The 16,100-nt window shown below is 46.7% G+C and overlaps 1 protein-coding gene across 8 annotated transcripts in view; it reads left to right on the top strand.

Moving 5' to 3' along the window:
- HDAC4 (histone deacetylase 4) overlaps positions 1-16,100 on the top strand; it is a 233,773-nt gene that overhangs the window by 112,633 nt on the left and 105,040 nt on the right. For all 8 annotated transcript variants that reach the window (XM_082763106.1, XM_082763107.1, XM_082763108.1 and 5 more), the window contains one exon: positions 2,479-2,723. In XM_082763106.1, coding sequence (XP_082619232.1) covers positions 2,479-2,723 — 245 coding nt within the window. The remainder of the gene's footprint in view (positions 1-2,478; positions 2,724-16,100) is intronic.

The raw sequence follows: 16,100 nt of genomic DNA, 5'->3' as shown, positions 1-16,100 counted from the left end.
ATGGGAACTTTCCTCTGGTACTTTCCCAGGCCACAGCCCGTTTCACATGGTGCGGGGGACAGCCAGGTGTTTTCTCAGGTCGCAGCTCGTGCCCAGACATTCCAAACCCAAAACACTCCTCCATTACTCTGGAGGACTTCACAAACCAAACCTGATCCCAGTTTCCGAGGAGGAGTTGGGATCTCCCCATTTGGGGGGTTTCTGCGGGCAGGGGTGTTCGGTGCACCAGGCTGCAGTGCAGGGGAGAGCCCCCGGGGACAAGGACACAGGAAGGAAAACAATGGGGAAGCGGAGGGGAGAACCCGTGGGTTGAATAATAGCAACACTTGCAGCAATCTGACCTTTTGCAGCAAATACTTCCATCCAAGAAAAGTCTCCTCCTCCTCCTCCCCTGCACAAGCCCAGCTCCGTTCCCAAGGCACAGTGCGGGAGCCTGTGGAGCTTTCTGCACACACCCCGTGTGCCCGTGACCCAGCCTCTGGAGCCGAATTTGGCCTCTGAAGCTGAATTTGGCTGCTCGAATTTGGCTGTTTGGTTCGGCGTTGGGTGGTGAAGGTGCTGGGAGGCAGCCGATGCGGTGGGCTGGGAGCTGGCAGGGCACTGGGCTGGGCAGGAGGACACGGTACGTGTGGCTACGAGTGTTAGGAGTTTGATTCAGATAATTTTGTGTCCCTAAAACTCCCCCAGCTGTATTCTCTAATAAAAGCAAAGATTATTTTTTTGCTGTGCTTTCTGTTTCCTATGCTAAACTGTATTATTCTGCTGTTGAAGAAGCAGTGGTGTTCTCCATGAAACCCATTTTGTGTAGACTGAGCAGAATTTCTACATTCATCCCTTGGTACGTGAATTTCCACCCCTTCAGCTTCAGCAGTGCTGCACTTCTTAAATACCCACTTGTCTTCGGTAAAAAGGCAGGAGGTGAGCAGGACACGACAGTTCCTTCCCGGTGGGCATGGCCAAGGTCCCCATCCCTACGTTGTGGCCATGCCCTTGGCTTTGGGGCCATGGGTTTTGCCACCTTCCCAGGCACCCCAGATCGCTCAGAATTACTCCGCTTTTATTTTTGCTGCCTGCCTCTCAGTTTAGCCGCAGCTTTTCCCAGCATCAGCTTTTTACGCCTTTCTCAATTACTGGCAAAAGTAAACATATTGATAGCACCGGGGGGAAAACCCGATTAAAACCCTTTCTTTTAGAGTCGGAGTAGGGTTTATCACACTAATGGGCTGAGCTGGTAAGGCTGCGTGTGGGCGTTTGTGGCATGCCACCAGTGCGGCGGGGTGACGGTAACGTGGTGGCTTCTGTGCCCGCTGCCCCGTGCCACCTGCAGCACCGCATCCTCCTTGACTTTGGACCATTTGCAGGTCGCTCCAGGTGACCCCAAAGAACACATTTCACTGAGCCCCAAGCAAAATAATACAAACCAACCAAAAAAACCCACAAACATATGCACTTTATTTTCCATTTGTCTTGAAGCTTAATGTTTTTGAAGAGTCAGCATCTTTGTTTTTTAACACGTGATGTTCATTTAGAGGTGTCAGAAGAGTCTTTAAGCGATTGCCCTGCAAAGCAAGGTGTGAAACATGGCAAAAGTACAGAGCTGAGATGAAACCCAGAACTGTCCTTCAGGTGGAGTTAGAAACGTGCAGTCATTCATGGGATGACAGTAATGTTTTTCAGCAGGATCAAGCCGAGTTCAGTTATTGCAAAGTTATTTTTCATAGATGTCGGTCCCTGCTGAAGTTATGACAAGCTCCTTGTCTTCAGGGAGATGCTGTTTGTGTAAGCAAAGAACGGATTTTCACTGCGCAGTCAAGGTGGTGGTTTTCATTTTTCCTTCCCTCAGCAGATGTCTCATGTTCCAGATGGGTCTGGAACAAATTTTTCCTGAAATTCCTGTAAAGAATCATAGAACAGCTTGGGCTGGAAGGGACCTTTCAGGTCACCCAGTTCCACCCCGTGCTGTTGGCAGGGATGCTGCCGGCTAGACCAGGTTGCCCAGGGCCTCATCCAACCTGGTCTTAGAAGGATAAATAAAGAATACAGCATGTAGTGTTTTTTTGTGTATTTTTTTTCTTTTTAAGCACAAAACCATGACAGTCCTGACCTTTGGATCCTACCAGTTGTTAGACAAGATTGATCTTCGCCGTGAAGGCTCAGATTAGTATTTATCCTTCTTGTTTCAAGTGATGCTAGAAGAGAGGAATGGAGATGTGTGTTTTGAATACACAGGCTTGGAGTGACATCAAGAAGGGTCACGTGCGATTCATTGAAGTCCTTTGCCTTTCAACAATGCACATATTTATAGGAGATGGTGGTTGGAGGAAAGCTGCTTGAACTTTGACTGCTTGGTGCTTTTAGCTGTTTAAAAAGCAGGGTGTGAGTTTAACAAGTGCTATTCTTAGCTCAATCCAGCGCGTCCAGCAAAGACCTTCGGGAACAGAATAAAAAGTAAATCCCCGTTGTGTTTTCCCTTTGCAGTTGATGTGACCACAGCACTGCCCTTGCAAGTTGCACCGACCTCAGTCCCGATGGACCTGCGCTTGGACCACCAGTTCTCCATGCCCGTGACGGAGCCAACCCTCCGCGAGCAGCAGCTCCAGCAGGAGCTCCTGGCGCTCAAGCAGAAGCAGCAGATCCAGCGGCAGATCCTCATCGCCGAATTCCAGCGGCAGCACGAGCAGCTCTCCCGGCAGCACGAGGCCCAGCTGCACGAGCACATCAAAGTAAGTGATGGGCAGCCCTGCCGCGGGAGGGGATGCACAGGTGGATTGGGTTTGGGGCTCAGAAACCTGGTCAGCAAATGATCTTTACTAAAGGGACGGGAGCATCAAGATTTAAAGGGGGCTGGCGTGGAGGAGAGGAAGCAAGGTAAGCCAGTGCCACGTTAAGCTTTGTCCACCCGTCTGTGGAAATCGTCTGCCCCACTGCCAACAGCTGGCTTGGCAGACCTACATCTGGGTTTGGAAAACTTATATAGCCTGATGACAGTAGAATTTAACTCCCCCAGGAGGGCTTTTAGGCCATCCGTTGCTAATATCACATATTTGGGACTAGAATAACATATAAGCTGCTCAGGGGACATACGCTGGTGGCGTTGGGAGCTCGATGTCTCTGCAGGAACAGGAAAACCAGACACGAAGGGCACAGGAGGGTCTGCACACCGCGAGGCGCTCCCAGCTCCGCGTGTAGGTTAGCTGCTGGCCGGGGCCAGGAGGAAACCTAGCACACGGGAGGATAAGTAGGAAGTGCAGTTCGGAAGATGGCTGTTGCATAGTGAAAATGTTAGACATTATATAAATATTTCACAGTGATAGACTATTGCTATGGTAACGTAAGCTTTCAGAATTGCTAATATGCTCTCTTTTCAAAGGGGGATTAGCACGGCACATGGTAAATAGTGTTAATGTAATATTAAAAAGCAACCTCAATTCAACCTTATATAACTTCCATTTTTAATACAAAATATATGCCAGAGCGGGGAAGATAGGATTAAAAGTTAATGTTGTATTATTTACAGACTTCTCAAACAGAGTTATTAGCCTGGGTGTGCAAGAATAGATGCCGTTTGAAGACTGATTAACAGCAAATGCCTGTGTCCTGTGTGGGTCCTCTAGCCTGCTCTCTTTAGGACAGAGGGGTGGGAAGGTGTGTGTGTATATGCATATATATTTGTAGATGTGTATCTCTTCACACGTGCCTGGACACGTGCATTCGTGCCCAAGTAACACAAGGTCAGTTCACTGCATTTGTGGTTCACACAGCACGTTTAGGAGGTAAATATATGAAATCTCTATGACAGATTTCTAATATTTAATTACAATTTCACATTTCTTTAGATACTTGTTTTTGAAAATAAGACAGGACCATTGTATTTAACAGACAACCTCAAAGTACTGATGACAGGAACATTGTGGCTCTCTTACATCGAAGTTATGACTGATTCTGGTAAAGTCTGCATTAGAAGCAAATCAAGATCTGATCTTGAGCAGCCAGATAGCATGGTATATCTAGATCATTAGGTAATGAAGTCGTTCCTCTGATGTGTAAGACTGGCTGGATGAAAAACTTAAAATAGGAATGAAGTAATCCTGTACAGAAAAGGATGATGACCTGAAAGGTGATCTGCAATAGTGAGCGTGTCATTTTAACCCAGATTTTCTTTAAAATGGCCCGTTATTTCAACAATCCCATGATATATCACAAATAAAATAAACTCCAGACCATGCCACTGTGTAATTATGATGTTTTTTTTTTTTGTGAAAACTTTACTTCCTGTGTTTGTGTTCGTAAGTCAGCCTGCATTTGGCTGACTGCTAGATTTGCCAGCTCCTTGGCCACTGACTTTCATAAATGGGGAACTGCACTCAGTGCAGCAACTGTAGGTGCAGTGAGGCTGTTACTTTGTCCAGAGAGCTAAAATTTATAACCTCATATTTGGACTCTGAACTCAGAGCTGTTCAGCTGCTTTATGGCTCATGAAAAATGGGGTGGGAGGGGAGAAGGGGAGAGAATATTAAAGCAAATAAATAAAAATCCGATCCCACGTGAGTGGAGCATTAGGGGTTGAGATGTGAAATTCAGTATAGAAGTGGTCCTGAATGAAGCTGCAGAGCTCATTTTGGGGGAATTCATATGAATTTTGAAAAATCAGCTCATTGGGATGTGCGGCGCGTGTCCCTGCACCCTGGGTCAAGAAGGACCTTCCCGCTGCTTCTGTCCTCATCTTTATTTTTAGTGCTGTAGACTAGGAGTGCACAGCACTCAAATCTGTGTCCCAAGCAGATCTACTGCGGCCGGGCTGGTCTCTGGTGTGCGGAGGAGCAGGAGCATGCAGGAAAGGCTGCTGAGGGGTAGGCAGGCAGCTGCTGAGAGCTGCAGGAGATGGGTGGGTTCCTGCTCAGGCAGAATAGTGCTGGAGAAAGTTGGTGTGATACGTTCAAGTTGCTGTGGGTGAGCAACATTTTGAAGAAAATGTTAGATAAATGGAGTTACTTTTCCATTTGTTTTCAAAGGAAACTACAAACGAATCCCAGGAAATGTCAATAAGACCTAAATGCTAGTACAGATGAAGACTGCAGGTCTAAGGGATTGTTGCAGAGCAGTTCTGGACCACGGTATTTTTAACAGAGACACGAGACGGGGCTGCAGCTTATGATCTTTCCTGGTTACTCACACTGAATCTTTGGATTAGCTCTGAGAGGGAAACGGCAGATTCGTGATGCTCAGGATCTGGTAGATGATTGCTTACGGTGTCACTGATGAGGTGAAGAATTTTTTTAGTCTCTTGTCCTTAAAGCAAACTGTTCAAGGTGCAGGAATAGTTTATTGAACGTTACAGTCCTGAGATTCTTCAACTGAAAATGTTGTTTCATAGCCTGAGAGTTGTAATACGTATAAATGAATGTGTTATGATTGTAATTAAGGTGTCCATCACCTTGTACAAAATTATATTCCCAAGTTTCCTCTTCAGGTAGCTACAAAGTCTTTGGGTGAGGAAAGGCCTGAGAACCCAAACTTGCCCAGATTTCTTTTCAGATTACACATAGCAGCTGCTGACCAGGGTAAGTTTGGCTGGAGTGAGCTTGCAGTGTGCCTTACTGCAGCACCTCACTGCAGTTCTAGTTCTCAAATGTTTTCAACGTCTTGCCTGACATTGCTTTTTTTTGTTTTTTTTTGATTCAGGAAAGCAAACCATCAGCTATTGCAAGGTGTGATTGTGCATCTTGCAAACTTGCATGCTTTATGAAAAACTGCTGCAGCTCTGTCAGAATTGTCCATGTCAGAACAACCTCAAAATCTAATGAAACAAACCAAAAATTTTCCATGAAGTTCTAAACTTACTGACCAAACAAAATGGCAGTTTTTTACTTTCTCCCTAGCATTTCCAAGGACTCCTTGGAAATGACCAGGAGCTTTGTTACTCCTATTATTAAATTCTAAAATTGCTTTGTAAACTATTTCTGCAAAGGGGGGAGAGTTTCTGCATCTTCCTATTTTGCATACCTAGGCAACACTATCTAGAATCAATTAATTTGGCTTTCCTCATTACTGCCTAGCATCCAGCATTTTAATCAAGAAGTGCAAAGCATTTGTTTGTTCATCAGTTTCTGTCCTTGAGCAGTAATTTCTGCACTTTACCCTGTCTCATGCCTGTTCCTCAAACCTTTTGCTAGGTCCCTAGACAGTAAGGATATTGTGGATATCGCAGGAGAGCCGCCAGAGGAAATACGGCATTGGATCTCTGTTTCGGCAAGGCGTTTGTGTTTCAGTACCCTTGCATTCTTCCCCTTACAGATGTTGATCAGTTCGGTTGACAGGAATTCAGTGGCTGGGCACACACATACGGGGTATGGGTGAAGGTAAAAAGGGTTTTGATGCATTTCTGAAGCAGCTCATGTACCCAAAGGAGGAAGATTCTGGGTTTGGGACAGAGAGAAGTACAGCTGGCAGGGTGAACTTACAGCACACAGCGCTGTGAAGATGTTAAAGCACTTTCTGGTTTTAAGTGTTAAACCCTTAGCTAGTACAACAGTAATCACGTTTTGTGTTTTTCTTTCTATTTTTACCATGCTGCTGGTGTGAACAGAGAAACCGTTCTGACTCAGATGGGGGCTGAGGGGGTGGGGGAATCTCTCTCCCTCCCACCCCTCCCCAAACAAAGCAGTGCTATAAGAAACATTTTAGGTTCTTTTTTAAGTAAATGAAATTTGGCTTGAAAAAAAAATATGCTGGCATGTCTTTCTGTTTTTCTGTTCCGGTAGATAACTTTTTCCTATTGAAATCTGAAGTTTTGGTATTTTCCAGCCCTTGGGTTTATTCCAGCAGTCCAGTTTTAACCATCTGATCCAGTGCATGGGGAGCAGGCAGGTGGTCGCCGTCCTTCTGGCTGCGCGTGCTGTCCCGTCCCTCGTCCCCCCGTTGGTCCTTGCTCTCACAGAAAATCATCAGCTGCTCGCATCTGAGCAGAAATTGTGGTTCTGGAAGAAACAGTCTCCATGTAAAGGTGGCAAATCCTGGAAGATGGTGCAATCTGGAGAAGCAGGCTGGGAGCGAATTGGTATTTGTGGAAGGGAAGCCGACTGGACGTGGTTAGAGCTCGGCACGCCGAGGGAGCGGGATCATCGCGCGCGGGGAGCAACGCGAAAACTCTGACATGTTTAGGGAAAATAAGCTGAGCCTTATGAAGACTTCACACCATATGGAAATACAGAAAACTGTCTTTCACAACTACAGCACAGCTTTGCAAATTGCTGAGACTTGACATCTGAAAGCAGAGCGAGAGAGGAAGCCGGGGCTGTTGTGTACCGGAGGCTGCTGCGGGCTGGCTGCAGATAGACAAGTGCTCGTCTCCAGCGCAGGCGCTTACCTTCAGTGAAACAGATTTTCCACTGAGGCGTGCCTCGCCAGATGTGCAACAATATTTATAGCCTTCAAATCTGCCTTCCTAAACAAAAACAAGGATGGAATAAGGAGCCTGGCGCCCGGGCCGTTGCCGGTGAGACCGTGGAAAGCCTCTCTGCAGGTTCCAGCGTGAGCTCTGCTTGACCTTTGATTGCAAAGGAATCGGCAGTGAATTTTTTCCTTTGTGAGTCACTGATTCCCGGCCAAGATCAGCTGGAAGCTACCAAAAGCTTTTCCATTTGCCTTCTGGTCAACGGCTGGAGGGGAGATGATTGAAGAGGGGCAGGAGACGCGCTTTGGCAGCGCTAGAGGCACCTCGGGCGCCGTGAGCTCAGCGGAGCAGCGACGCGCCCGGTGGGTAATGCGGTTAATCCCGCTGCCTCTGCACTGCCTGAGTTCGGAGCAGGGCTCATAGGAGCTCTGGCTGTTTTATAGCTGAAGCCGGAAACTTATTCAGGATGCTGACGCACGTCAGCATTAACACATGACAGCAGACACCAGAGGTGTCCTGGTGGCGGTGGGACAGCAACAGGAGAGCAGCTAAGCCTCGCAGCTCCTTGCGGGCCTGAAATCTTAACCCAGAGGCATGCAAAGATGCTAATTCTGTCACGCAATGCTATTCCTCTTTTTTTTTTTCCATTGGGCTGAGAGAAGAATATTCGTGTGCATCAGTAGCAGAGTGCCATGCTGCTTGTGCAGTGTCCATAGGATGGGCAGGGGAGGCATGGGTCGCGTGTGAGCAGCAGCATCACACAGAGGAGGGAACTCTGTAGCAGAGCTCGTCGAGGAGTGATGCTGAAGTTGTTTTCTTTTTGTTACCAGAGAAAAAATTCCTACGTTAAACAGTATGCTTGTGCTGCTTAGTGGCTTTATGCCAGTAAATAAAAATATGTGGAATGTTTTCAGACATTGGCTTTATATATAGCAACATTCAGATAAAGCATGAGGAGATGGTTTTGTTTTTGCTGTTTGCAATTGACATGTTTTTCATCAGCACAGCTTTCGGGCTGATTGAGGGGAGGTAACGCATCTAAGCTGTTAGTACCTAAGCTCATTTTTCAGAGACATGGGATGAAACTCCGGCCGTTCCTTATTTTGGTTTGAGGTCTTGCAGGGAATCTTCTGGGCAGATTTTGCAGTGCTGTGAATAACACGGAAATAAAATGGAAGACTGCTTCTGTGCGAGTCGTGTTGATGCTAGAGTAAGAAACTGCTCTTTGCTCTCCTTTGGAGGCACCTGCCCTTGCAGTGGTTGGTTTGCTCGCAGGAGAGCTGCCTGGCCACAGGTCACGTTAGCTTTCAGCGTGGCTGCTTTCAGGACGGGAATATAGCGCCCAGAGTCCCTTCTTGGTGGCCTCTCTGAACTGCATTGCTTCTTGCTTTTTGAATGGGAAAAAATCTGTGTGTTAGGAACCTGCTGACACGGTTGGTGTCATCTGTGTCCGCCTCGCAGCTGTGCGGGTGGCTCCTTCCCCATGCCCCTGAGCTGGGGATGCTGAAGGCAGCACCTTGGAGCTGGGGCTGCAGAAGAGGCTTGTCCTGCCTTGCTGCTGCCCCTCGCCCTCTGTTCTGCTGCTCATGTTGCACTCTGGAAGTGCAAGCCTGGATTTAACACCCCCATGCCCTGCTGAGCCCATTTTCTCTGCCCGTCCTGCCCCACTGCAGCCAGACTCCCTCGGCTCAGCTCCGTGGCTCTGTTCTGCAGAGTTGCCCGTTCCTGGCAGTTTGCATCGCTTTCAAGAGAAACTTAAAAAGCCCGGAGATACCAGGTGTCTGCCTCTGCGCTCTGACATGACAGGGCTATTCATCTTAGAGAACTGCAGCTGGGTACAGGCAGTGGTAAAAACAGACTGAACATTTTGTGCCTTGTTACTACCTGAATTCGTCGCGCAGAGCTCTCTTGCTATTTCTAGATGGCTTCCTCTTGTCAGTGACCTTCTCTTGTTTTTCTGGTGCACGTAGCTGACTCCGTGGCCTAAAAGACTTAGACCTGGATCCTGCAAAACTTAACTTCTGATGGAAATAGCCCTGGGGAAAGCTTTTGCAAGATCAGAGCGTTTGCTGTCTTTGAAGGTTGGGGGTGACTTTCCTCATGCTCAAAGTCAAGATCTTTTCCGGGAAGGGAGAGGGCAGATCTGCATGCAGAGGTGTGGATAAATGTCAGCAAATGCATATAGCAGCATGGATGCTTGTAAGCCCCATATCTCAGCTGGATACAAAGCCATGCAGCAGAATCTGGGCTTCTCCCTAAGAAATATTGGTGGTTTCTGGACTGACGCTGGATTGCTCAACCAGGAGGGTTGTCTGCAATCGTCCCTACAGGCCTACTTAAAGGATTTCCTTTAAGTGGCAGAAGAAATGTTTTCTTTTGGCTTCTCAGAAGATGGACCGCCGTTTGCTGGGTGGAAGGAGCAGAATGAGAACTCCAGATTTTCCCAGCTTTACAAGATGCATCCCAAAAACTGCAGTCAAAATTGAAATCGCAGATCTCACTACAGCCAGTGGACTTGGTCGCTTTCCTCCCGTGAAACCATGCACTGGTGTCCATGGAATTGGCTGGTCCAGCGAGCCTTGTGCTCCTTGCACCATTTTTCCTGTCCTTCATCCGGGGGTTCCCAGCTTTCCAGCAGAACACGGGGTCTTTCAGGCTTGGCAGCAGCAGGAGATGAGAAACCTGTTGCCCTGTGAGCTCAGCTGCTCTACATGTCTTCGCTGAAGCCCCTTGCTCAGGAAAGACCTCACATGATGCATTTTCTTGCTACTTAATCTGAAGTTGGACTGAAGTTGGGCTGACTCCTGGGTATTCTGAAGGCTGCCTGTCTGACGTAAGCGGCAGAAGTGGCAGAGTTCACTGGCTGACAAATAGACAGAGGATCTTGCTTACTTGATAGCACGTTTGTTTTTTGCAGTGGAGTCCAAACAACTTTTGAAGTGGTTAAGTTGGTGTTCTTTTACCCTTTGTAGCATGCGTTTGCCTCCTGGTATAGCATGAGGCACACTGATATTTTTATTTTTAAAGCTAAAGACATAATGGTTTCTATTTAAGTTAGGATTTTGAAATAAACAGCAGGGAAAAAAAAAAAAAAAGAGTATTTGCAGTTCACACTTAAATTTTCTACTTTGACTTTATCTTATTTTTTGAACTAGATAAAAATAGATGGGAGATTTTCTAAGAGAAAACACAGATAATCAAGGCAGGAGTAAAGAAATACCCAAGTGAATCCTGCTAATATGTCAGGAATGGTGACCTGTTAATATACACCATCACTGATTAAATTAACATTCATAAACTGAGAATTCCTGTTACTGTATATGGTCTCCTGACAAAATTCAGCTGGTGTATGGGAGGATGGAGTTGCACTTAAAATGTAAATCATACTGTGAATAACCTCGCTTGTCTACACACGGTATGAACAATGTTGGGGGCTTAATCTCCGTGTTTACGTTCCCTGTGTAACTGGGGATGGTGTGTAAGGGTGATAAATGTTTGGTATGTAAGGTGGTGGCACGTTACCTTTAAACGTGATGCTTCTGCTGCGCCTGCGTGAGCATCAGATGAGGTTGGCCATTCATTTGGAGTCTGCAGCCTTCCTTCAGGTGCAGAAGGCACTTGGGTTATCGCTGCCTCGTTTCAGATGCTAGCAGAGAAAAGGGCTTCGCAGGCTGCTCCACCACCCTGTTTTTTCCCTGCCCTTCTCTGGAGGATAAGCTGCTTGGAATTAGCATGTTGCAGTAGGTCCTTGATCGACTCCTAAGGCCTTATTTTTCCTCTTTGGGAGGCGTGTTATCAAAGAAGCAGCCGAAAGCAGCTCTTGCTGCCCACCAGTCTTTTTGTTCAGGTGCTTCTCAGCTCGCAGCGGGTGGGATGTAAGGTACCTCCCTGTCTCGTCTCCCTTTGTGCAGGGCTTTGCAGTTGTTGAAGCTGAGGTTTCCCTTCCCCTCCTCTCACGCCTGCCAGCTCACCAGTTCAGTCGCTCTGTTCCTCTTCCTTCACGTGGGTGACCAGGAATGGTGGATCAGTGGATGCAGCTATGCTTCTCCTTTTCTTTATTCACATTTCATCCTTGGAAATGACCGGCATCCAACAGTAGCTCTTGTAGCTTCTCCCATTACAGGATCTCTGCCCAGCATGTCTATTCCTGACGGTGCTTTTAGTGTAACATTGCCACTCCAGCTCCCCCACTCCCCGCACCCTGAAGCAGTTTGGAGAAGACAGAACAGTTTCTCTGAGGACTGAGGTCTGATCACTCCTGGCACATTAAAATCTCACATAATCAACAAGGGCTCCTGCTTATTCAGGGCAATTGTACAGCTCTGATTTATGAAGGCTTCCAATTTTCATCATGGTCAGACTTGTGTGTTCCCAGCTCCTGGTGCAAGGCGTACAGATTTACCCTCACCTTCAGAAACCAACATCTAAAATACAGTGGAATGAATGCAAAGGAGTTGCCTGTCTGTCCCCACCTTTAGAGAGAAGAACGGGAGAAGGAACTGAATATATTAGGTACTACAAATGTGGCTCACTGCTTTCTAGGCTGTCAGGTGCTCTGCTTCTGGAAAATGTACAAACAGGGCTGAAGGGGCAGTCAGGGAGCAACAGGCACTAACAGATGTGTTCTCAGGACAAGCTTTCCAGATATTCAGAAGTTAGAGGGGTGAAGCAGCTGTACAAACCTTCAGCCTTTTAGGGGAGAGGTGAGTAGTAATAGGATGTAGAAGGAATGGAGATACAGCAGCCTATATGCACATACAAACTGCCAAACTAATAACGTGAGATCTTTTCACCTAGGGCTGGCGATCGGGAAACTTAGCCCTCGTTCCCTTTCCTGAAGACATTTGAGCCTCATAAACGTGAACACCAGACAGTCTCAGTTGGATATGTCTACCCGAGATCCGTCTCTTGCCCAGGAAGCTGTCAGCGGGGAAGGATTGTTTTCTTGCGTAGTGCGGAGAGGCTGGCTGCGGGGAGTTCTGGCACGGGCCTGCCTGCCGTCAGCCCGGCTGATAGCTGGAAGGGGCCGTGCTGAATATACGTTCACTTGGTGGTATGTCCAAGAAAAGAGGTGATAGACGTTTGTTCCGAGCTGTGCTTTCAATTTTTTTGCGTCTAGGAGCCCTTGCTACTTGGCTTCTGCTGAAAACCACAACTCTTCCCCCCTCCTCTCCCAGTACAACCTATTAATTTTGACTTGTCTCCGGTACTCCAGAAGATATCTTCTGTGCAGCCTGACTAGCTTTGCCCTTGGAATTAAAACCCACAGTGATGAAGCCAAGAGAGAGAATCCTGAAACTGAAGCAAGAGCCTGAGACTTCAGTAAACAGGATGGAGAGGACACGAAGCAGAGAACCCAGCCAAAAGAATGGCTAACGCTGAAATTGATCTAAAATAACCCAAAACAGCAGAGGTTCTCCCAGAAACACATCAAAACTTTCTGTCCACCAATATGCTCTGATTCTGTGTGGGGTGATCTGATGTGTGTTTATTTCAGCGTTCAGATTGATTATCGCTTACAATTTTCCTTCATGTTACAGAATCTGAGTTCCAAAGCCTTTCAAATATCTGAATTAACCTCCCCCCAAAGCTGCAGGAATTTGCCAAAATCTTAATGCAAATGATTTACCGTAAATCACTCTTTGCAGCAAAACCCCAGCCTCACTCTCTGCGAGGTGAGAGGACGATTCTCTGAAGCTTCAGCCTTTAAGGCTGCGTGTTCAGCAGGTGCTGAGAAGGCGGTGGGGTGGTCTTGGTGTTGGCCAGCATTAAGCTGTCACGTTTGAGGCCAGTGCTTCGCTTGTATATCCTTACGACTTCTCTGAAGCTATTGCCTGTGGTGATGTCCCACCGTGCTGTGGCACCTTCCACAGGTGAGCTCAGGCTTAGGTTGAGATCCAAGCTAGGAGGTGGACACAGCACTAAGCTGCTTTGGCTCACAGCAAAGTTTTATCAGCAGTAGGAAAGGCAGCTGTTGCTCACCCGTGCTTACATGTGTGATTATCTGCAGCTTCATGAGTAAGGGTGAGCTGTCTGGGTACAGATAGTTTTACGCTGCCTTCCACTAATTGCAGTAAGGGAAAGCATGCAAAATATCTATTATAAAGACCTAGGAGCCGTAGTGGAAGCTTCAAAACCTCTCCTGCTCTGCAGATTTTAATCAGTTTTACCACGGTGTGTGAAGTAAATGGCAGAAGCACCTTTAAAATGGCTGTTGTATGGGAAGGAATAAGAGTGTGGGCAGAGAGCAGAGTCTGGCTTCTGAGGAGAGGATAAGGTGGTGTCTGAGAGATACAAGGATGCAGGAAGGATCTGAATTCTTCCTGCTCATCTAGCAAATTGAGGAGTGGTTATGCAAGCCCTAATGCAACACGTCTTCATGAAACAGGTCCTCGTTCTTTCCGGTAAATAGGATTTTTGTTGTCAGCACCACGCGCTTCCCAGGAGGGCACGTGGCTTTCTTCTGGGCTGAGGCTGCTGGAATTTTTCAGAGCTCTACCTTGCCTCCTCTGTTGTGATGACTAAAGAAACTCTTTTAGCTCCAGATAGCTTAAAAAGAGGTTTCTTTGTGCGCTGGAAGTTTACAATGTGCTTACTGATAAGGTGTTAGTGTGTGTTCCAGGTAGACGTGCTTGAGAACTGAAGACAATTGAGGAGTGTGATGGCAAAATCCACTGCACCGCTGAGTCCTTACAGCTAGCTGAAAACTGATAAATAGCTGGATATGCTCTACATTTTCCCTATTACATTTATTAATATTAATATATGCTAAAGGAGCACCAGAAACACTAACTACAGGTACAGTTGAACATTTGTGCAGTTTTCATAAATAGTGGAAGCAGTGACATTAAGCATATGCAGGAATCCCCATAGTTATAAATATTTACAAATATTTAGTTTGGCAAAAGCACCTTGCTCAGATGTTCCTAGCTGCGCTCACTAGCGCAGTGTGCCTGGTTGTCACACGGCAGGCTCCTCGAACCGATAGCTGAATTAGCCTGAACGCACGGGCTTTCCCTTGGCATATATCACTTCGTATTTCACAAATATTTAAATTTCCTTGCAGTTCAGCTAAACACACCACTTCAACTGCGCGCAATTAACACACAGGCGTTGCGGCGGCGGCGTTGATTCCTGTGCCAGCGAGAGAGACCCAGTGCACTGCGTGGCATGTGAGCAAGATTACGCACAGTAATTAATAATCCTTATCAGAGCCACCTAAGCGTCTCTTGGTGTGCCGTGAATTGCAGCTCAAGAGATGCTTATAATCTCCTAACTCAGGCAATTTCCAAAAGACCCGAGCGTGGGAGCTTGTGTCCCGCTGAAACGCAGCGCTGAAGCATTTTGCCTTTAGACATCTGTAGGCTGTTTTTCCACTGAGATAATCAAGTGGAGGGTAAAGGCCAGGCCGAGCCCAGAACGTGTGGGCATTATCTTGTCAGAGAAGCTGAGTGTGGGGTGCGGGAGGGGGGACGAAGCTGCTCTGCACTTAACCACACGCAGCGCTGAATGTTTGCTACCTGTTAAAATTTGCCTTGATGGCTTTAACTGAAACAGAGAAGCTCGTATTTTTCAGAAGTTTCAGTTTATTTTGTGCATAGGGCAGCTTTTTGTTATCAGATTTCCTGTTTCTCCTGTTTAGTCAGTCCTTAGTGGGTTCCCTTGCTGTTTACGGGTCTTTTTTGCGAAGCAACAGCAGACAGAGCCTTTTTTTTTCTTTTTTTTCTTTTTTTTTTTTTAATCAGAAAATTAAATTGCAAACCCTCAAAATATAAAAGGGAAACTGGGGCACAGGCTAGCATCAGGAGACTTCTTAAAGCTTAGGGTTTTAAAGCTGCGCAGGGCTTTTTTTTGCCCCGAAACACGCTGTGATTCAGTGTGATGGGTCTGTTCCCCATGGCTTTAATATAACAACACGGATAACAGCATCAGCACGGATGAGCAACACGAGCCTCACCTTGGGTTAGCATCACAAATCCTTATCCACGGGCCTCGGAGTGGGTGTGAAAGCCGCGCGCGGGCTGTGCGGCAGCATCGCCAGCGCCGGCACACCCTATATTTCCTGTCAATAGCGTCTGGGTCGTTGGTTTTCAGCCCTAATTGTGGAGAAATATTTATGCTGTGAGAAGACATCACAGTTCAGACGGAGCCCCACAGCGGGTTTCCTTCAGTCGTTTTCTGAGGCTTCAGCAGACAACAACCAATGTCAGGTTTCGTTGGTACAATTGGGGGGGGTGTGATTAATTTTTTTATTTTTGTTTTTCAACTCCGAAAAGGTTTGAAAACTGTATCGAGAAGGGTCTTTGTGGAAACCGGGGTCAAAATTGGCCAAAACAATACGTGTCTAATGAAATTTCTCTAAGCCACCCAGCTACAAATTGTTTTTTTCATTTACATTTCACTACAGATGTCAATGAAAGCACAGTTCCTTCTAAAGCATCATAATGTATGTAAACCATTGCGGGAAGCATCGCATGCGAAGCCTAGGAGACTGCAGATGGAGAGAAAAGGCTCCTGATTTCATAAAAATAACAAAACCTGTTTTAACATATTGTGCATTAAATATTGTTCATTTGCATACTTTCTATGGCTAGGTTATAAAAGCCCACCATGTGGTGGACTTGTTGGAAGTCTGAAAAGATAGTCTTTCTCCAAATGGAGATGTGTTAGTGGAAGCTGCTGCTTAATTATAAAACAAAAATAACTG

Source organism: Aythya marila (assembly GCF_965140915.1).
Source record: "Aythya marila genome assembly, chromosome: 6".
NCBI lineage: Eukaryota > Metazoa > Chordata > Aves > Anseriformes > Anatidae > Aythya > Aythya marila.
Note: the sequence above shows the minus strand (reverse complement) of the source record. Positions and strands in the feature narration are given on the sequence as shown.